The sequence below is a fragment of the Mustela nigripes genome, chromosome 17 (genome assembly GCF_022355385.1).
Source record: "Mustela nigripes isolate SB6536 chromosome 17, MUSNIG.SB6536, whole genome shotgun sequence".
Classification (NCBI taxonomy): Eukaryota; Metazoa; Chordata; class Mammalia; order Carnivora; family Mustelidae; genus Mustela; species Mustela nigripes.
In genome coordinates, this window is record NC_081573.1 from 47,068,038 (window position 1) to 47,090,289 (window position 22,252).

Here is a 22,252-nt window from a genome sequence, read left to right on the forward strand (position 1 = left end):
CACCCAGGCTTCCCTGCAAGTCCTCTCCCTTTGAGCCCAGACATGTTTCATCAGTCCCAGGCCACACCTGTCCCCACCAAGCTGTGCCCCATCCCCTAAAGGGCCTCTGGTACTAGAGGAGACAGGTAGCAGCTCAGAGCCTTTCTGTTCAACATGGAAATCAAGGCCCTCTTTACCTGGGGACTGGGGGTGGTCTGTGGTCCACAGGAACAGCACTGCTTTAAGACATACTACAAGGTAGGACCAAAAAGAAAAAAAAAAGGAAGAAGATATCCTATGATTCCATTTATATTACAGAACAAAACAAAGGAAAGCAAAAGTTGGTGAGGGATATTTGCCTAACCAAAAGATGTTACCTGCACATACAATAAAGTAAGATTGAAGGTTAGGGAGATACGGGCTGTGCTTTGCTTGTAATTTTTAGCATGAGAATATGTTTTGCTTGTATAATTTAAAGCTTCTAAGAGGTCAAGGCTAGTACCATTTGAACAACAATACATAAATAATGATAGTTTTATTTTGTAATCCACAGAATAAAATATATATACATAATGATATGGATGGTTGGGAAGGGGCAGTTTTTCCAGATAGAGGAATTCTAGTTAATAAATGTAGAAGGACAGAGAACAACAGATGATCACCACTAGGGAAACTCTACAGTCATTATTATTACAGACCCCACTGATGGATGCAAAATCTGCAGGGGAAAGTTCAGGTCTTCTCCAAGATATTTCCTTATTACAAAAAGGAGACTAGTAACTCCCAGAAGAGAAACCCAGCAGACACTACCACGATCGGGTGATAACAACACAGACATCACATCTCCCCTGACATGAGGCACTGAGAAGGTGATCAGGTCACTGTGGGGTGCTCTTCCAGAAACATGTAACTTCAGCCTCATCATGAGAAAACACGCGACCAACCCACTTGGCAACATATTCTGCAGAGTAACTGGCCAGGGCTTCCGTATTACCGAGTTCGTGAAAGATAAGGATAGTCTGCTGAACGGTCCCCGATGGGAGGGGATGAAACCAGGACAACTCAATGCAGCGAGTGCTCCTGGATTCTGTCCTGGAGCCAAGGGCGTGAGTGGAAAAACCAGGGGCATTTTGGTTCTGTTCACAGTCTTGTGTCAGTGCGTTTTCTCTGGTTTGGTAACAAAGGATGTTAACACTAGGAAGAGCGGGGTGAAGGGCAAACAGTTCTGCGCTATTTTTGCGACTTTTCAAAAATCTAAAATTATTTCCAAATAAAAAGAGTTTTGTTTTGTTTTGCTCTTTTTAATTTAAGAAAATGGGTTTCACAGGCTCTCACCCCTAGCTCTCAGTAACTTCTAGTCTATGATCTGTCTTTTTAGATCTGCCCGTTCTGGACATTTCACACAAATGGAATCCTTACAATATGTGCGCTTTTGCAATTAGGTTCTTTGCCTTGGCATGTTTTCAGTGTTGATCCACGTTGGAGCACATATCAGTGTTTCACGCCTTGTTATTGCTAAATAATAGTCCATTGTGCGGTTCTAGCACATTTTATTGATCCGTTCATCAGCTCATCGGCAGTTGGATTGCTCTGAACATGGTGTGCGGTTCCGGTGGGGCCAGAAGTGCCCTTTGCTCTGGGGTATCCATCTCGGAGTGGAACTGCCGGGTCATAGGGTAACTGCCTGAGCTCTCAAGGAATTGCCAGGCAGTTTGCCAGAGCATCCGCACTGTTCTACATTCCCACCCACAGGGTCCAGGGATTTTTGTTTCTCCACAGCCTCACGTGGCTTACTGTCTTTGTTTTAGCCCCCGTAGTGGGTGTTAAGTGGTCCCTCCCGGGAGCTTTGATTTACATTGCCCCGGTGGCTGATAATGTGGACCGTCCCAGGAGTGGTTCGTGACAACCGCTGCCCTCGAGCCGGCAGTCCCTTCTGAGATTTCCCAGATGTGTGAGCACGGGTGTCCTTCTCCTTTTGAGATGGCAGCGCCTAAAAACTTCCAAGCGTGGTGCTCTCCAGCAGGCTTTGGGGAAGGAGTGGCACCGTATCCTCGCAGCTGCCGAGCTAAGTCCTTTTCAAGAGCCAGAGTTAAGGTGTGGGGAGCTAGAGTCTGTGTCCTTATAGCGGGGATCTCATTCCCTCCAAAGACCCCAGCAGCGCTCGGGTATGACCCCTTGTTCCTCTCACTGTCCCCAGGAGGCCCCGATGGCTCTTGTGACTCCAGCTTCGGTGGCGGTGGCGGCAGCGTCTTCGCGCCAGCCAGGTAAGTGGCTTGTGCCAGCCGGAGGTGTTGATAGAAAGCAAGCAGCCTAGATCTTTCTGGGTGCTGGAGACTGTAGGGAAGACCTAGGGCAAACTCTCTATCGGAGGGAGTCTGCAGGACGCTCAGCGAACCCACTCCTGCAGCTCTGACGGACGGCGGCCATGGGGAAGAGCTGAGAAGCCGCTGGGGGTCAGCAAGTACGAGCTGTAAAAGTACCACCAGTGCGTGGTGGTCACAGGGAGACACATACAGACACCTTCACCCAGCACTCTTGCTTGTCCGGAGAATGTGGGGCTGTTAGGACTGACAAGGAGAAGGCCGTTCCAGAGGCCGAGGGCACAGAGACCGGGCAGCCGCAGGCCTCTCCCGGGCGCCAGGTCGGCTGTCGTTGCGCAGCCTTCCACGTGGGGGCGGTGCAGGCCCAGCAGCAGGAGCATCCCCTTCCCCGCGGTTGCCCACATCCTGTGTGCCCGGAATGGCCTCCCCCCCCCCCCAGAGGGAGTTCTCGCCGTTCTGTCCCTGTCCTGAGTCCCCTGGACTCGCCCCGTGTCAGTTTTTCTGTGGGGCTGGCAGCGGATGGCGTTCTCCTGCCGCGGGTGTCTTCCCTCTGAGCTCAACACTGCACCTGGGCCCTGGGGGGCGGCTCACTCCGGAGGAGAAGATCTGCGCTCAACCCCCAAGAGGCTCTCTTCTCCCCAGACTTTCAGGATCTTTCCTCCTTCTGTGTCATTTGTTCGTTTGTTCTCATCTCTCAGGACTCTGGGGGGGTGTTCACAGTGTGTGAGTATGGACTGTGGATGTGGATCGCCCTGGGACCTCTCCTAATCGCCCGAGCAAGGCAGTAGATGTGTGTTCGTCCCGTTAGTTGTCTCATGTTCCTAAGTACCTGCCTGCATTCAGCCCCGCAGGTTCCAAGATGGGACCCCTGACTGTGGTCCCCAACTTTGAGGTTCTCCAGTGGGGAGACAGAAACAGGACAGTGGTTTCTGGGTGGGGGGGTACTCAGTTTTGGGGACGAGCCATGGTACCTGAGCCTCAGCTCGCCGGCTTTGTGGCCGACAAGGCTGATCATGAGCGAGTGCTTCCTCGGCCTGCCATGCCAAATGCCTTGTCACGTCATTGGGTTTTGCTGATGTCTAAATTCCATGGGGTCATTAGGAGTAGTATTTCCTGCATTTCTGGGCTGAGAAGGGACAGGTGATCTGGGGGCTGCTGTGTAGAGCTGGGGTTGAGGAGGGGTCAGTCGAGTGCCGACCAGCTAGGGGACCACAGCAGCAACCCTGCAGGATAGGAAGAGGCTCCGCCCGAAGAGGCGGCAGGACACAGAGAAGGTTGGAGATATTTTTCCTCCGTTTGGAAGGATGAATTGACAGGATTTGCGAATTCACATGGTGGAGAGAGACATGAGGGGAAGAATAGCCTCCAGATTTGGGGCTTGAGCCAACTCAGGATATCCTGCACTTCCCAGGCTGGGCTAGAAGGAGGAACAGGTGTGTGAGTGGCCAGTCAAGGGCTCTGTGCCCGTGGCCCTGAGCACCCTTGGGGGCGGTTAAGGAGGCAGGTTTGGATCCTGGATTCTGGAGCTGGAGGAGAGATGTGGATGGAGGTGCGGGGAGCTGGCACCCCGCAGAGGGGTCAGCTTCTGTTGTCAAGGCCATGGGAGCCTGCCTGAGAAGTGGCGGGGCCGCATGCAGACCTGGGACTTGGAAGGTCCTCTGGCAGCCCCAGGGACGGTCCGTGCAGGAGGGGCAACAGCAGGAGCACCGGAACCCGTCGCAGACTTGTCACTGTTGTCTAGGCTGCAGGGAATTGTCCTGCTCTACGAGGGTGGCAGTGTGAGATGAAGGGAGGCCCAGGAGGAGGCCCAGATCCGATCTCACCGGCCGACCGTGCAGGTGGGCAGGACTCTCTGCCGCCTCACTTAGGAGGCAGGGGCGCCATTTGCCAGGGCAGCTCTGGACGCCAAGGCTTGGAACTGCCTCGTTGGAAGCAGGCTTCGGTTTATACCTGTCACTGGGGAGCCCGTGCCAGATCTACCCTTTTGAAATTAAAAACCCAAGAGCAAATCATCTCATGCTTGCTGTCTCCCACGAATGGCCATTTCCTCATGGCACCTGCTGGTCTGCATCAGAGTCATGAAATCTGAGCCAAGGTGCCGGGGCCCCCCACTCCTTGGAGACAGCAGCGGAGGACAGTAGGGTGGGTGCATGCTTCCTCCAGTAGGTGCTGCCAGAGGGGGACTGCGCTTGGGCAAGGAGGCGCCTTCCAGAATCACCAGGACACACAACCGCCCTGTGACTGTCCAGTCCTACTGCCTGCCCACAGCTCCCACGAATCCTCTGCACAGTGGAGTGTAGCCGCCTGGACACATGTCCTGACTCGGTGGCCTTGCTCCCTGCCTCAGTTTCCTCATCTGTAAACTGGGTGCAGTGATAGTACCTATCTCCTGGGGCTGTGGTGCACCTATGAATTGAATATGTAAAGAGAATGGAATGGTGCCTGGCCCACGGAAAACATTTTACATGTTTTCACAACAGTTACTATAATGAGAACCTCATCATTCTGCCCATTTTACAAATGAAACAGGCCCAGAGAGTTTAACTTCTTGCCCAGAGTCACTCAGCTACTTACTGGCCAAACTGGAATTCTCAAGCCAGGCCGGTCTGCCTCCCAAGCCCACCTTTATTGGTCGCACTGGGAGAGTTAGAGAAGCTTTGCATGTCAGCCTCCCTCACTCCGCTGCCGGGGAGCTGGACACAGGAGCCTGGGACACGTATTACCGTGTGCACCGGCGTCCGTTCTGATGCCCTGGGCCTCGTCGAGGGCCGTGGTGTCCTCCGTGACATTCGGCATAGGTCTCCTGGTATAGCTGGCTGCAGAAAGGCAGGTAGAAAGATCTGGAATTCAGTGCTTCCCAACTTTTAGCATCTGCTCATTGAAAAGAAGGTGTAAAGACACTTTATGAAAAACCAGTGTTGAGTTCAGAAACAATGATCTTTTATTATTAACTTTTCTTCTAGTTTGATTAGCGATGTACCATATGAGTACCATACAAAGGTACTAACAGAATTAGACATTACAGACATGAAGTGCCACCTCCCAGAGAGAACCACTGGAATTTATCGTTATTTATTAGTAGTATCAGAAGCATTATTTTATGGGTCGGTATTTTAACAGCCACAGTAGTGCCATGCATTTGGAAAACATAGTACATATATGTGTAAGACATGAGTTATGAGATGCTTTATGAGAAAACACGCAGTGGAAATGGAGTTTTGCAGACACCTTGAAATAACTCCGAAGCCCCCAGGAGTAACTAGTCTAGACTTTTTGGAACCAACACAGAAATATGCTTTAAACTGGGAGAGAGCTCCCTTCTGCTCTCTGGGTAAGGCAAGCCAGAGAGGAGGCCACCCCATCTCCGACTCCAGGCCAGCAGCAGCTCAGCAGCTGAGCACACCATGCAGCCTGCCCTCTGGAAGAAGGGCCCGAGTTCCCACAGGGTTCGGCTTCCCGCAGAACATACGGCGGGGGGGTCCAGCACACAGCAGCCGGCCCCACCCAGCCGAGCAGCTGAGAGCAGCCTCCTCGGCAGCTAGTGGGATCCTTCCCGGGCACGAAAACCAGTTTCCCTGGTGCCCTGGGGTGAGCCTGCGTCCCATGAGCTTCCCCTCCAGCCAGCCAGGGGACATGAGACCCAGACAGAGTGCGTCCAGCTAAGGGAACAGGTTTTCAGGCCATGGCTGCGTGGCCCTGAGCAGGTCCCGTGCTGTCTCATCCGTGCATGGAAGGATCCAGTTTCATGAACCACGAGGTCCCTCTCAGCCGTGCTCTTCTTGCCTTGCCTGCGATCTGAAGGTGCCCATGTCTGGGGAGCTTGGCTGTGGGGGAGATCGGAGAATGTCAGGGCACAGAATGTGCCACTTCACGCACACCAGCTCCATGAAATCCTTCGTCGTTTGGTCTTGACACAGGGCCGCCTGAGGGGATGCCACCGAGGGCTGGCCCTTGCTTTGTCCCTCAGTAGACACACTGAGCTGGCCAGAAGGGAAGCCAGGGACCCCCGTAAAGCAAGGAGTCCAGCTGCCCCAGGGACCATCTCGCATCTTGGAGCCCTCCTTGGGCCGCTGGCGTCCCCCCCCCAACACAGGTCAGACCACGCTTTCCCGGATTCCTCTGTCGCCCCACACGGAGACTTTGTCTACTGTACTGATAGGAAGATATATTGAAAAGCCTATGTGATGACCTCTTTCTGCCTCTGGTACGTGGGGCTGCCAGGTCTGACTGGCCAGGGCGTGGCCGGCCCATAGAGGGGCTGCCGTCCTGCTGCCTCTGCCAGGGGCCAGTTGGAAATGGAATCTCTGGAAATGGAAACTGCCGAGCCTGGCCTATTAGGAGGCAGTGGAGTGTGGTGGACGAGGCCACTCTAGACTTCAGCTTCTCACATTCAAACTGCTGGTGCTACCGCTTCCCGACTGGGGACCCTCTGGGCCTGACGTGCAGGGTGGAGGTCGGGGAGCTGGGCTTGGCGCTGCCTTCCTCCCCACGACTCCTCACTGCCCAGTACAGTTCTGACTCCCCCGGGGGAGTGGAAACAAGGCCTGGCTCCCACGGGCTCCATTTCGGCTAAGAAAGTGGTGGTGGCGTTCAAGGCACAGGGTCCTCCTGGCACCCTGGGCCCCGTGTGGCAGCTGGAGTGTCCTGCAGCACTTGAGGGAAAGGGACTCACTGTGGACCGGGGGCTCACCAGGTGAGGAAAGAAGAGGCCGGGACGGGGCAGCTTCCGCTCCTTCCTCACAGCCTCCCGACCTCCTCCCACGTTAAGGCCTCGGGCTGCAGGTATGCTTCTGGAACTTCTCCAGCTTCTCAAGGAGAAGAGCTACAATACGCCAGAAGGAACCAGGTAGGAGGCCAGCAGGATGGGGGAAAGTAGGACTTAGAGATGAGACAGTAAGTCCTGGTCACTGGTAGGAGTGTAAGGAGTGTCTAGGAAGTGGTCAGAGAAGAGGAATGCTCTGGAAGCCATAGGGAGCTCGTTAGCTGGACCCTGCGCTGTGTCGTCTGTGGTGGTAGCTGCTGTCGTGGGGCCGCTGGGCACATGCCGTGTGGCTGGTCTGAACAGAGGTGTGCTGTTGGGGTGAGACATGCGCTGGATTTCAAAGACGTAGGACACAGAAAAGGACATGAAGTATCCTATGAATGTCATGTATGTTGATTTATATGTTGATCCCATGTTCAAATGCTACTGTTTGGGTATGTTAGATTGATCAAAAATATATCATTAAAATTGTACCTGTTTCCTGTTACTTGTTAGTACAAAACTGGAAAATGTGAAATTCCATCTGTGGCTCACATTCTGTTTCTGTCAGACAGAGTAAGAGAGGAATTGGTGAAGAGATTGGCTGGGAACTTGTGTTTGCCATCCTGAACTTGTTTGTGCCTTAGTTTCCCCATCTGTCTTAGGCTTCCAAAGAATCTAGATGTTTGGATATTCTCAGAAGCCCCCAGAACTTCCGGCCATATGACTCCTGGGGACATCTCAGGGGCAGCCCGGCTAGAGGCTCAGCATGCCCAGCCTCTCTGGCTACCAGAGGACAGGAGTGCCCGCTGTCACCCCTGGAACGAGCGCCACGGGGAGTCATCAAACCATACTAAAGAGAAGTTCCGCTGAGCAGTTCCAGAGCTGAGAGCAGGGCCCTTTAGGGATTCACATCAAATGAGCTTCAGAGAAGCTGCGGGCGAATCAGGGAAGCGCAGGCATCGAGTTCCTGCTGCAAATGAATAATTGAGCAGCCTAGAAATACCACGCGAGACCGCTTTGTACCGACGGGCAGCAGACCTGCCTGGCCAGGGTCCTCGGGAAAGGCAGCCCTGGGTGGCACCTGTCATGACACCTCTGGGCAAAATATGGTACGACTTGTCGCAGGAAGAGAGCCCCTCCCTAATAGCCTGAGGTTCTCTGCCCATGCTGTCCCCATCCCCAAGAACTCCATCCTCTGCCTTGGGGCCGAGGACTGTGTCCGTCACCGAGCCAGCGGCACCCAGCCTTCTCAGAGCTGCTCAGCAGGGCTTCTCTCTCCCTGGAGACCAGTGAGGCTTTGGGCCTGGGAGCCTGTGTCCCGCCGGAGCAAAGCACAGTCGGAACAAGCTCTGTTTCTCAGAGGCAGAGGCTGTGTTGCCTCTTCCCCTGCTCAGTTACAGCTTCACAGGCATCTCTCATGGCTTCTCAAGTGAGCCAGGCCCCGTGCCAAATGGCCTGGGGGATGGCGAGACCTAAAGCCACGACCCTGTCCTTACTTGAGAAATGTTCTTCGTTTGCCTGGTGAAAAGCCTGTTGGCTCCTCAGACTGCTTGCAGGACTCTCCCCGGGACTGGCCAAAGGTGGCGTGTTGATTTTATCATCTGAGGGTCTGGACTCCATGCCCTGAGGGCTGATGGGGCCCAGGTCCGTGACATCAGATAGGTTTTCTCCTGTCCAGGCCAGGCTCGTGCTGGGGAGGCGGGCACGCACGCAGCAGACTGGCCCTCTTCCCCCATGGGTGGTTGTCAAGGCTCCGGCCTTAGAGAGGAAGGAGGAAGGCCGAGGGGATGAAGCCAGACCTCGGGGCCCCATGCCGGGAGGGTACCGCCTGCCTGCCCCGGACCACCGCGCCCAGGAGAGGGAGGTGGAGTGCAGTTCTCAGCGCTGTGGCCTTGGCGGACCAGCTCCAGTGGCTTCAACCTGGCTTTCCTCCCTAATCTTGCCCACAGCACCGAGAGGGCCCCAGTCACCCTCCACCTCGATGGCATCGTGCAGGTCCTCAACTGCCACCTCAGCGACATGGCCATTGGGATGATGACCAGGATCGCCGTCCTGAAGTGGCTGTACCACCTCTATATCAAGACTCCGCGGAAGGTGAGTCCCAGGGCCCATCAGCCCCAGAGGCCCTTCCAGGCTGGGGCCTGTTTCGGGGCCCACCTTGATTTTCAGGGCCTGCCTCGTGCTTGGTAGGCTTCTGATCAGTGCAGTACTAGAAAGCCCCAGGCAGGCAGAGGAGTGACAGCTGCTGGAGGAGTCCCGGGAGGGCGTGGGGTGGTCTGTGCGGGGTAGCGAGACCCCGTGCGTGCTAAATCCAGTGGTGGAGCAGTGGGAGCTGACGGGCAGCTGCCTTCTCTGCTCTGCAGATGTTCCGGCATACTGACAGCCTCTTCCCCATCCTGCTGCAGACACTATCGGATGAATCCGACGAGGTAGGTCCCCTGTGCCCCCTGCTGTCTGTGCTCGGCTGCCTGGCCTCCCCTTTTGAGGGCCGATGGGACCTGGTCGATGAGCGGTGCTCGTTCTGTTGTTTCTTAAATCGGCATCCCCAGAATTGCTCTCTTCCTATCTGGTAAAGTGCGTTGCTTCCAGGGAAAGCCATGTTTAATGCTCTTGGCTTCGGGAACAAGGACTTCCTCTACTAGCCCTTGTCAAGAGCACCGGCTCAGTGCATGGGCAGAACACCAGCCTCGGGGGGATCCGGCTCGTCCGTAGAAGGCGGGGATGTGGTGGTGGGCATATCAGCTGTGGGCTGGGCTCCCGAAGGCAACGTCTGGCCCCACTTAGCTGCCTGACTATGAGTTAAATCGCTTCACGACTCTATCCGTCCAGTTCCTTCTCTGCGCAGTGGGGCAGTGCAGCACATGGCTGTGAGGGTGACCTGACCCTTGGAAGATGCCGAGTGCCGGGCCGACAGCGTGAGCCCCTCTGGAGCTCTGGCTCTGTTCATTTCACCCAGACCTCATTCTGCCTTCTGGTTTGAAATTATCCCTTTAAGCTTTGCTCTGCTGGGGTCATCAAGAGCAGAAGGGGGAGGCTAGCCCAGAGAGGGGGAAAGAGAGCTGGGTCCTGCGTCCTTCAGCTGTCCACGGGAGCCCCCACCTGTCCCCACCCATTCTCAGCGGCGTTCCATTCTGTGCAATTAGGCTAAGGCAGTTCTTTTTCAGGACTCCCTAGCCTCCCAGCCAAGGGACAGGATTTGCCCCTGGGGGTTGCCATCAGCCAGGATAGCATCCCTTCTTTCTCCCCATGCCAGCTCCTGCTGCCTGTCAGATGCTGGACAAGTGGGCCTTGACTGCTCCCTCTCCTTCCCCCTTCTGGGCTGTGGGCAGCTGTGGGCTCCAGGCAGAGCTATGTGTGCCCCATCAGGCGGTGGCCATGGGAATCCACACTGCCCATTGGGAACATGAGAGGGGACAAGATCTTGGCGGGCGGGGCTGGGCGGGGCGGGGGTGGGTTTCACCGCTCACCGCTTTGTGTGCATGAGGCGCCTGAGGCTGGTACCAGGCTGTGTGGGGCCCAGGGTAGTTTTCCTGCAGCCTGAATTTGTTTTCTTGGACCTGAGCTGAAAAGCGATGCACACAGGCAAGTGTCTACCTCTCTGTCCTCTGAGGTACTCCGCATTTCCAGAAAAACCCAAAACAGATGATCTGAGCATCTGCCCTTGACCCCTCCTGGCTGTCCCGCTCACGTGCGCGCGCGCGCGCACACACACACGCACTCATGGTCTCTCTGCCTTCCCCTCTGCTCCCCATTGCAGTGTGGGGCCCAGGAGGACACAGCCTGGTTCTGGCTGAGTTAGGGGTGACTCACTGCACAGTCACAGCCCTCATTTCAGTACAGAAAGGAAGAGCAGAACTTTGCTGATTGGTTCCTTCCCTAGGACTTCACTGGAAGCAGCTGAGTTTTCAGTCCTTTAAGTTGAGTCGTTTAATCCCATCCAGCTCTTTGCTCGTGACGGGTTTCTGTGTGCGCGTGCGTTTACGGGCAGCGGGAGGAGATGCAGTCCATTAAACAGCTCTGTTCGGGTTGCGGCTGTGGAAACTCGATTTGCTGAAGTGCCAAATGTTCTTGGAGCTTTGGGCATATCTTGCGGGCTCCTGCTGGGAAAGGATTGCAGCAGCTCTTGGGGACAGTCGCAGGGCTGAAGGGGGGCTGTTGCCGTAACAGGAGCAGAGAGTCCCTGCTTTCCCATCTCTCCAGGGGAGGGAGTTGGCGGCCAGGATAATCGGTGGTGAGTCCTGCTTCTGCCCCATCCTGGTTCTTCACCAGCTCCCATTCCTAAGTGTCCCCTACCCATCTCTTTGGCAACCTTGAGGGCATACTGTGTTCTTGGCAATGGAAATACAACATGAACAACACAAAGTTCTCCCTTCTCCTGGAGCTTCCTTTCTGGGGTATCTAGAAATCACTCTTTGGTGGGTTTTCCCAGTATTTCCAAACACAGCCCTGATTTCACATCAGAGCTCCCTGAGGTTTGAGACCCTGAAAGCCCATTCAGTCAAATCAGATCACAGCCAGACTGGTGGGGACAGGCCTCTTCCTATCGATGGCCTCAAGGAGATTCCTTCACGAACAGAATTTAGCTACAGTGTTACATCTAGCCGAGGGGCCTCCAAGCTCAGGTTATCCCACTGTTTTGGATGATTCTTAACCACAGCTTGTATGATGAAGTCATTCCTGTGCCAGGAACTGTGCTTGATTCGGGGTATCTGGGGAACCCTCGACAGTTCTGCGGGGAAGGAATTACTGTTTCCTTCTCCCAGTTTGGAAAACTCAGAGTGAGGGAGGTGAAGCCCTTCACAAGAGCTATAGGAGGTGTGAGGCCAAACTCAAAACCAGATCTGTGTGACTCCAAAGCCCGTCCTTTCGTTCGCTCAGCCATCGGGCCTGCGTTCCCCCAGGTGTTGGTCCCGGCCATCAGAGCCGCGGGGAGGTAGGGAGCTTGTGTTTGGTAAGTCAGCAGCCCCATTTCTGGCTGCCTTCTCCTGTTCCACAAGTTCTTCAGAACAGTTCTCCAGGTAGTGTGGAGAGAGCTGGGGATACCCTACAGAAGTTTCAGCTCCCAGACCCTTTGTCTGTTTTCTTATCGATTTGAAGAAGCTCTTTGAATACACAAAGAGGACCGGGGACATTTCGTTGCAAATACTTTTCTCTCCCAGTTTGATTGTGATAAACTCAAATGCTTCTCACTCTTGGTGAGAGTCGCTGGCCTCAGGAAAAAGAGTGTGCCCAGGTGTTCCTGAGACTCGAGCTGGGCGCAAGGAGGGGCAGAGCCTCAGAGACCCACCATGTTCCGTGGCCCCGTTGGCACGTGGCCCTGCTGGGGTGTCTTGCCTGTCATTGTCACTCAATTCTTCTCCAGTGATGTTCGGTAGTCCACGCCCTTCTGGCCCCCTCAGTTGATTGTGCTTTTCCGTCATTCAGGATAAGTGGCTGTTTCCTCAGTATCGCCTGCTCCTTGCACACTTCTTCTGAAAATCCCTTTTGTCAGAAAGAATTTGCAGGTGTCCAATTAAAATTCTTGGCACCAGACAAGAACTCCTCCCATTAGCTGGAGATGCAATTACATGTTTTTAAGAGAAAATGCAACCCTGTTTTCCACAGCATGGAATGTAGGTGCTCGGAGCTTCCTGCCAGACCCTGGTAGGGAGGTGGGCCTGCTTCTTCCCCTGCCCGCAAGATGCCAGCTGTCGGCTACCTCCAAGCCTGCAGCTGCCTGCGCGAGCTCCACCCGTGAGCCCCAGGATGGCTCCTCTCAATGTCCCTGAAGGTGTGGCCAGTCCTGGAGGGGCCTTGGGACCACCCTGAGTCCTCACTCCCAAGCACCGTTGCCTCTCAGCCTGCATCCAGAACCCTCGGGGTGTAAAGCTGGCGTCCACTGGTCTCCATCTGTCCAAACCCATAGGACATACGGTGCCGGGAGCGAGCCGTGAGGTAAACTGTGGAACGCTCCCACCCAGGTGCAGGGCTTAGCCCTTTTCTGTAAGTCATTTTGTAAAGCCTTCAAGCCTTTTTTGTAGGTCTTATTCATCATGAAGCTTATTTTCAGTATTTTAAATTTTGTCGTGATGTTGAGTGGCATCCCTTTTCAGTAACATTTTCTCCCCAGGTGACAGTGCAGTGGTTTAAGAACTCGGGTTTTGGGGCCGGCAGTCCAAGAGTCTGGTCCTGGCTCATTACTCAGAAGCTGGTTAACCTTGAACTTGAGCCAATGAGCTGGTCTCGCTGAGCCCCAGTTTGCTTATCCGAAAACCGAGAATAATGGGAGAGGCCCCCGCCTAGGTATGGCCCCCCAGGCAAGTATTAAATGAGGTCATGGGTATAGAATACACGACACATGTGAACACGTGTTCTAGCTCCTCTTATGCCGGTACTCATTTCTGTCAACACGGCGACGATACACACGGAAATCAGGAAGGTGGGCTCTGCTTTTTCCCCACATCCTTCCTGTCCCAGCTCAGCTGCAAAAGCCGGAACAGAAGCCGATCTCTGTCCTCTGTCCTCTGTCCTCTGTCTTCTGTCTCCCTGCCTGTCTTAGGACTGCACAGACCCCATGCGGATGGCCGGGTGGGCGGGCTTCTTTGGGAGCTCATTGTCCATCTCCAGCCATAGGACGACCAAGGGGAAGGCAGTGAGCAGTAGGACCAGCACCCTTCTCTGTATCTTCCCCTTCCCCACCCCCTCCGCCAGCGGCCCCAGCCCAAGTCAGTGGGCTGTGTGCAGCATCACAGGTGGTGGAAGGGTGGTGCTTGCTGCCCTGACTCCGGGGAGAGAGGAGGGACAGCATCATCTGCAGAGGGCCTCCGCGGCTTCTGAGCCAGTTGCCCAGAAGCAAGCCTCAGGGTCCATGGAGATCCAGAGGGCACACACTCCCCTGGGGCCTCCAGAGCCAGCTCACGCAGAGTCCTCTCACCTCTTGGAGCTGAGGTGTCCTTAATGCTTCAGAGCAGAGTTTCTCGTCCCGGGAGAAATGCTCCCCTAGGCTCCAAGGATTGGTGAGGAGAGATTGCTGAGGGGAGTTGATGGCTCATGATGTACAAGCGGAAAAAAAGAATGAGCCTTTTGTCAATATGGAAGCCTGCAGGGTAGGACCGTGAGGACTGCACAGGCAGCAGGGGCCGGTTTCAGGTCCGGAGCCCATGTGCCATGTGCAGAGTGTGGCCGGCCCACGCAGGCAGTGTGGCGGGCTGGCTATAGGCAGTGATTGAGGGCATCTCTTCAAGCACCCCGCGAGAGCTGTGACATACCCTGGTCCAGGGCGACCGGGGCCTTCACTGTCCTCAACCCCACAGCACACCAGAGGAGCGTGCAGACCCGTGGAGCAGGGAGCCCAATGGGTGGCTCTCACTTTTGCCACGTCCTGGAGCTTAGGGGGGACACAGCTGACTTTGGGGGAGACAGGAGAGAATTTTATGTTTTCATGGTCTGGGTCCTAGGAGAAATGGAGAGGTTTTCCAATCTCTCAAAGGAGAGCGCTCACCAGGCTTGCCTTTCCCGGGGACTCTTACCACTCTGGTCTCGTGGGTCCGCTGCTTCAAAGGGATTTAGTTAGTGGCAACAAGGCCTTAGCCAAGGGGATCTCTCCCCAGAGAGAGGCCCCAGACTGAGATCATCCTGCTGGGTTCACTTTCTTACTCAGGGTCCAGGGTGGCTGGGGCTGCACTATCCTGTCCCCAGGGGCGGCGTGGGGGCAGGTGCAGCTAGTGGGGTGGGCCGTCGCTCAGTGTCTGCCCCAGCAGTGGGGTTTCCACACCATTACAATCTCTTCCTTTGAGGGCAGCTCTGAGAGCTGATGGCCCACCCAGCACCCCCACTGCTGGCTGCCCTTAGAATCCACAGTGGGTGCTGGGCTCAGACCCCCGCATCCGTGGAAGCGACTGAGAACTGGAGAGGGCGGAAGGCGAGGTTGATGGGGCGGGTTCCCTACTCAGAGCACATTGTTTCTGTCGTGACCGCTCGGCCTGGTGCTCTTGGGCTGCTTTTCATTATCCCCAGTTTGACTGAAAAGGACATCCAAGTGTGAGGAGGGTAACTTGCCCAAGCTCATACCGCCAGGAGCCAGAAGTTGGGTTTGTCTGTTCCAGAACATCTAAAAGCACACAAGAGCTGACCTCAGTGCAGAGCAGGGGTCCAGGCAAGTGGAGGCACAGCGTCATTCAGGCTGTCCCCCTCTCCCCTCTTCGGTTCTGAGCACTGAACCTTGACCTGCCTTGTTGGGCTATTCACCCTCCCAGGGCCCATGCCGAAGGAGTGGTGCTGGCCGCTGGGCCGGGGAGGGGCGGTGTGGGAAGTGGCCTGGAGAGGACCGGGAGGGCAGGCCTCTGCCCTGCACTGCCCCGCTCTCCGTGGGACCCGGCACGTCCCCGGCACCTCCTTGCCTCCATCCAGCGCAACTGGCCTGCTCTGCGTTCGTCCCGTCCAGCTCTGACTCTGTGTGGTCCTGACCCCACTCCCTGGAATACTAATGGGGCGTGCTCGGAGTGGACCATCTCCCAGATGAATGGGGTTTGCTCCTCCTCCTGAGATCCCTGCCTCAGTTTTCCTTTCAGTCCAGCGTTCATTGCCTCCACTCTCCAAAACAAACAAAAACAACTCCTCAGTCCCCAGGATTCCTTTACAGTCAGGTCACGCCTGTGGGGCAGATACCAGCCAGAAAGCCAATGGGCCACATGGTGGCCACAACCAAGAACGTGGTTCCTCTTGCCGAGAGTTCCCCCAGCCTAGGGACGTAAGCTGGGGTCCTGGCAGGGACAGCACGAACAGGAGAGGGCCCTTGCCTGCCATCGCCTCCCCGAGCCACCGCCCCCCCCACCTCCTGCCCCGGGGCCATGCTAAGGACACAGGGCGCTCACCCACACGGCTCTTCCTGTGGGCTCTCCTTGGGGGCTTCTGAGAGAGAGTGAGAGGAGGGAGGAACATGCAGGGAGAAGGGCAACAGGGAACTCTCAGGGCTGTACTCACAGTCCCCAGGGAAAGCCTGCCCGGACCCACAGCCCAGCGGAGGCACCAGCAGTCACCGCTAGGGGTCCTGGAAGGATTTGGTCTTCAGAAAGGAGTTCTGGCAGCAGATCACTGCTGGGGAGGAGAGAGGACCGCCTTGGTGATGGTTCTAGAATTGTGCCTGCTGAGACGGCCACAAGTGAAGGGGGACCCACGTAACCGCAGCCGGCCTGGCAGCATTCTGCTCTGGGGAAGGCAGGTCTGTGTGCCCACAGAGTCTGTCGTGTTTCTGTCTAGGTGGACTCCTTCCCCTGATGTGCAGGTGAGAAGCCAAAGCTGGCACAGTAGCCAGTGGACATGCAGGGGGCAAGGGGCCTGCTGCCTGGTGGCCCCAGGCTCCCAAGGAAGGCAGAGGTGGGGCTCGGGAGGGGAGAATAAGGCCCTCCCTGATAGAGGGCCCAGCAGCACAGGAGGGATTCCACAAAGGAAAGCCAGTTGGGAACCGCCTTCCCCTGGGACAGGGCTGGTGGCTCTTGGGAGGCCAGGCTACAGGGCTGAGTGACCTGCAGGGGTGAGCACACTCCCTGGCCCTGGGCCTGACTGCCTGCTCCACCTCCCACCCCCCCCCACCCCCGCCCCTCTCCCCTTGAACTCAGGAAGCGATCAGTAATCTTACCTAGAAAGGTCAAGGTCCGGTAACCAGATGTCAGCCCCACAGTGGAGCCATCCACACAGGAGCCGCTGTCAGAATCCTCTGGAGCTTTTTAAAACCCAGCTGCTTCGGCCTTGACCCAGACCTCCTTAATTGTTCTCTGAGGTCAGGCCTCGTCGCCTGGGTTCTGGTATTTTCCATTCACTTGCTGCCTGCCAGACCCTGTGCCAGACAGCCTCGAGCATGCATTACCTTAGCACATCTCCACAGCAACCCTTCCCGGGTGGCCTCTGCTGTGTCCCCCACTTCACCGAAGCAGAAACCGAGGCCCAAAGGAGGGAAGTAACTTGGTCAAGACCTCAGCTCAGATGCCCCTGGAAGCCTAGTCTCACACCGCCCCTCCTCCTGCACATCACACAGGACCCCCTCTGTGTGTCCCAGCGTCCTGGGCCCTCACACCCTCCCAGAGCCCTTGTCACACTTTGGAGGGGCAGAGACTGTGTCCACTATGTGCTCCGAAACCGGAGGAGGGGCCATGGCTGGTGAGCCACCTGCGTTGGGCCCCAGCCCTGCCAGAGCACACCTGTCTCCTTGGGGCCGGGTGCGCCTCGCCCGCACGTACACTGGCGTCAAGCAGAGGCCTGGTGGAGGGCAGGGGATGGGGAGCCCGGCGCTGCTCTCCCAGTTGCCATGGATGGGTGCCCGGAGACAGCTGGGCCCTCGGCTCATTACCTGGTAACCGAGTGCGCACGGTGTGCGCTCCGTTCCCATGCTGCCTGGAGCACAGCAGGCCCTTCCCCAGCCTCCGGCCCGCTCTCAGCAAGAATGTGTAACGCTGAGCGATGCACCCCCCACCCCCATCCCCGGACGGGGGCCTGGCAGGATGCAAGTGAGCGATGGCTGGCATCACCAGGAGGAAGATCGGGATTGACGGTGCCCAGTGGGGGGACTTGGGAACGGGCCTCCAAGTCGTCTTATCAGGGCCGGCCTTTCTCTTCTCCTCTACCCTCCGAGGGATGGAGGTTAGAACGGTTTAAGCAGCCAGAGCCCACACCGTGCTGTCACTGTTCAGGGGACATAACTATAAGCACCAAATGCTGGCCTTCCACACATATGGCACAGAACTGGGCACTTAGGGAAGGATTTCAAAGTTTATTAAAAATGCAGGGAAGGAACGGGAAGGAAAGAAAAAGAAAAGAGGAGAAGAAAAATCTCGATCCCTGTTCGCGTGTGTTCAACGTCAGGCCAAAAAACAAGATACAGTCCTCCTTTTTTAAGTTGTTTTTGCTTTACTGAGATCGAAGAGGTTTTTAATCAGAGTGGTTTTCTCAATGGGAAATAAAACAGATCCGAGCCTAAGCAATCCTCTCCCGCCTCCAAATCTGAATTTCTGGCAGTGCTTTCCTTGCTTTTGCTGAAGGCAGGGCTGAGGGACCCGCCCCCGAACCCCCAGGAGATGCTGGGCTTGGCCCACTCTGACCCCGTTCTGGCCAGAAGCTTTTCTGGGAACCCCACCCCTTTCCCGGGCCTGGCTGGGCCCGATTGCTGCCTTCTGTGTCTGGGACGGGACCCTCCAGCCCTCGTGCGGGCTGCTGCCGCTGGGTGCTTTCCTCCAGAGCTCCATGGGGGACTGCCCTGGGGCCCGTGGGAAATCCCGTGGCCTTCCTCAGTACCCCCAAGGGGATACTTCCTAGGGCCAGTTCCTTGGCGGACTCCACAGGCCACAGGAGCCATTCTGTATGTGGTCAGAGACTCGAGGCCTGACCCGCTGGGCCTGTACCCCCTGTGAAGGAAACGAGCAGGCCTGTGTGTGGCTGGAAGCAGAGGGCCCCAAGGCTCCGGGGATGCCCGGCCTCGGTGCTTCCACGCTTCCTTTCAGCTCCACTTCCCAAGAACAAGAAGCAGCCTGACCTGACCCAGATCTCAGGCGCAGCCCTGTGGCCCCATGGCTGTGGGCAGAAGCATCACGTAGCGTTGGCAGTGGCCCGCACCGGCCAGACCCTAGCCCCCAGGGTCTTTAGCCCGAATTCACCTTTCCTGCCAGCACCTAGCTGTGTCCCTTGGAAAGACTCTCGCGGCTTCCTTCTGACTAGGACTGGAGAGGGCCCAGTGTGAAGATTTCCTTCCCTCCTCGAGGGCTGGAAGGCTGAGCCAGTTGACATCTGGGGCCTAATCAGCTGACCAGGGGCCGAGCCAAACTTGTGACAAAAGTTTCTTAGAGATAAGTGGGTAGAGTGAAGTGGAGGCCTCTCCAGCCATCCCCTTGGCAGAAGCTCTCAGACCCAGCCGCGTCTTCCATTTCCTGCCGGGCGCTGCCGGTCAGCAAGTGTTCAGTCAGCATCTGCGAGCTGCTTCGCCCTGGGACTTCAGAGTCAGGAGCCTCAGTAGGAGGCCAGGACGGACCCCCCTGCCCAGGGAGTCGGCCTCGTTCAGCGCTGGGTCTCCAGCCATTCCCAGGGTGGCGAAAGCACAGCCAGGGAGAGTGAGAGAAGGGGCCTCCCACAGCAAGGGGTTTTCCAGGGCTGCTCTGTGGACAAGGTGTTGGGACAGGGAGGGCCTGGTCGGACTAATAAAAAGAAGAAAGGCGGCGCCGCCCTGGAGATCCGGCCTGTGGCCTGCTGGGGTGCAGAGCGGTGCCTGCCCGCAGGCGCCCCATCCAGATGGCCACTTACCTCCCACGCCAGAATATGCCCTTGGCCGGTGTCAAGTTTCCTAGAAGCAAGGGCTTGCTCAGGAATCTTTAGGCCTCCTTGACCTTGCTCCCCAAGCCACGAGGGTAGCCCCCCCCCCACCGCCTCCCCCACCACGGCCTTCCTCTCAGAGTTGCTTTGTCAGATGTTTTCCCCTCCCAGTTGTCACCAAGCCTTTCAGTCCACCGATGGCCAGCTCACAGCTCACCCCACTCCGGGACCAGGACCCGGGACCAGCTGATGTGCCTTCCCTACCACCACTCCCCCGCCCCCCAGCTTGTTGCCATGGCAACTGCAGGCACTCCTGCCCCTGCAGAATATTGCTTTCTTATAACCTTCTTCCTCCTCCCTCTCCCCCCACCCTCTTTCTCTCACACAAAAAGAAAGCACAAGTGTTTTATATTCATTTTGCAAAAAGCTGTGTAGCGCATACTAATTGGCGCGGCTTCCTCTTGCTTTCTTTGAGCCTTGCCTCGTTCTCAGAGCCAGGACTGCCGGCCAGCGTAGGCTTGGGCCCAGCCAGCCTGCTCCTTGGAAGGGGGCGAACTCCATTTCCAGCGGCCGAGCTGCGGGCCTTTCATCCAGGCCTTGAGCTGGTGCCCTGCGAGCAAGGCTGCTGAGGTCACCGTGTCCTTGTCTACAGACCAAAACCCTTGGTTTTGGTTTTGGGAGCACCCAAAACGCTGGCCTGGCACAGAGATTCAAAGCCAGGTTCAGCCGGAAGGCAGAGCACGGCTCTCCCTTGGTCCCTGTTGCTTGGTCCTAGCACCGTCTCCCACCTTAGCATTGCCTCCCCGGACTGCTCCACACTCCCTGGGCCGAGGCAGAGTCCTGGCCTAGGCCTGTGTCAGGATTATTACTCCGTAGCCTCAAGTTCAGCCCCCAGGGCTCCGTGGGATTTGCTGTCAGCTAGGAGAGCGCCAGCATCTGGATTCCAGGGCACAGGAGCCCTGGAGTGGTCCCCACAGATTCCCCACTCTTTTTTCAAGCTGTTCCTTGCCGACCTTTTGGCAGCCCCTTCCTCTCTTTGCGTCTTGGAGGCTGAAGGAGATTGTGGTGCTCTTCTCGGACTCCCATTGGAAAGAACCAGGAGGGTGCTGTGTGTGTGTGTGTGTGTGCGCGCGCGCACGCTCTCGTGTGTTAGGGACATGTGGTATTGTCCCAGGCAGGGCTAGCTTTCAGATTTTTGCCAGTCCCCAAGGACCAGAGATAAATCTTCCGATACGTAAGCACCAGAGGAGTGGCTGGGATGATTGAAGGAACCTGTAGACAACATCTCCGGCTTTAATTGTGCAACTGAAGTATAATTTACATTCATTTGCCATTTGGTGTTAAACTTTCCAAAATAAGAGAATTCAAAATGTAAAATACACATTTTTTGCTGGCTGCTGCTCTCCAGTGGGGCTGGAGGAAGAGGTACAAAGATGTCCATGCAGATTTTCTCTTTGGTAGAGAAATGAAATCTGGAGCCCGGCACATATGCGTTGGTGTTCCTGCCCAGTCCCTGAGTCAGGACCACTGACCAGGCTCAGCTGGGGTACCAAAAATCTCGTAACAGAAGGGGAACTTGGAGTGTCTCCTATAAGGATGACAGCCTTCTGAGGGTGAAGCTCTTTTGGCATATGTGAGGAAACAGACTCCCCATCACCTGCAAAACCAAGTTCACACCTCTTTGTCTGGGTCATAGCTCTTGGTGGACCTGCCCCTGCCTCTGACTTTTGCCTCATTTCTGGCTGTGCCCTCTGTTAAATAACCAAAGTTCAACTGAGCAAATTTAAAGATCACAGTGGCTTTATTCTCCAGTTCGTGAAACAGGCAGTAACATCCCCATCTAGCAATAGAGAGAAGCTGTAGGAAAAGAGAGGTTTTTAAAGGCAGAAAGGGGCAGAGAGAGAAAATTATTTGCAAAGAATGCATTGTTTCAGGCAAGGTCACCTTTCTAAGAGGACCGGAAGGGGTGTGCTAGGAGGATTCTCTCACTAGTGCTGACCAGGTAATTCCTTGTTGACTGGCCAAACGTTGAAACTGCAATTATGATAGATATTAAGTCTTGGTGTGTGGTGGGATTTAGCCCAAATGACTCCATTTAGGGCCTGCTGTCTGCTGTGTAACACCTACCCCAACCCCATGCCCCACTCCAGAGCTGAATCAAAGCTCTGGTTCCTGGATCGTGCCATGTGACTTGGACTCCGTGTCTGTGAAAGGTGGATACTAGTTAAGAGAATGCTTTGCGTGCCTCCCTCTGCACCTGGTTCCCTGGCGGACCACTCGCCTGGTACTTCTGCGGCCTCTGGCTCCCCACAGGCCAGGCTGCACATGCGTGGCATTGTAAGTGTTTGTTGACCGCCTGTCTCCCTCCCCAGGGTCACTGTGTTGAGAGGCAGGGCCATCCGGTTGCTCTTCGTCTCTCCAGCCAGCACAGCCCCTGGCCCACAGTGGGTGCTTATGGCTCTGGGGGAGCGGAACGAGGGGTGAAGTTAACTGACTGCGAGTCAGGACTCTGACCACAAAGCCCAGTGAAGCGGGCTCCCTGATCCCTTGAGCAGGTCACTGTCTGCACCAGGAGACTGAGAGCTAATGAGGGGGTTAATTCTAGCTGGAGAGGAGAGCTTCCTCCTCTGGTCTCCTGGGCCCTTGCAGCCTAGCCCCGAGGCTGCTCCGAGGGTGGGCCAGGCCTGTCAGGTGCCGGTGGTTCTTCACAAGCATCTTTTCTGGTAGGGGAATAAATACCTGCCGGAAGCCTGGTGTGGGCCCCTATGGCTCTTGTGGGGCCGGGATATAGCTGAGTGCCAGCCCGGCCCCAGCTGCCCTGCACTTTCCTCACCGGCCACATCTGACCGCCAGGATTTGCCACCAAGGGGATGTGTGCCTCGGCCCAGCCACACAGCCGGCCTGGGGAGGAGCAGCCTGCAGCTCCAGGCCACAG

General features: G+C 56.2%; 1 protein-coding gene and 1 long non-coding RNA gene across 3 annotated transcripts in view; one reads left to right on the forward strand and one right to left on the reverse strand.

Annotated features, from left to right (window-relative positions):
• VAC14 (VAC14 component of PIKFYVE complex) overlaps positions 1 to 22,252 on the forward strand; it is a 98,285-nt gene that overhangs the window by 21,911 nt on the left and 54,122 nt on the right. Inside the window, exons 10-12 of the mRNA XM_059383535.1 lie at positions 2,177 to 2,243; positions 8,994 to 9,138; positions 9,408 to 9,473. Of these exons, the coding sequence (XP_059239518.1) occupies positions 2,177 to 2,243; positions 8,994 to 9,138; positions 9,408 to 9,473 (278 nt within the window). The remainder of the gene's footprint in view (positions 1 to 2,176; positions 2,244 to 8,993; positions 9,139 to 9,407; positions 9,474 to 22,252) is intronic.
• Positions 5,232 to 16,923, reverse strand: LOC132005982 (uncharacterized). Of its 2 annotated transcripts, XR_009400943.1 has the most exons (4): positions 16,661 to 16,923; positions 16,006 to 16,116; positions 7,537 to 7,605; positions 5,232 to 6,124 (listed from the first exon to the last, which is right to left on the reverse strand). It is a non-coding gene; the product is annotated as an uncharacterized LOC132005982 (long non-coding RNA). The 2 variants fall into 2 exon arrangements; XR_009400942.1 differs by lacking the exon at positions 7,537 to 7,605.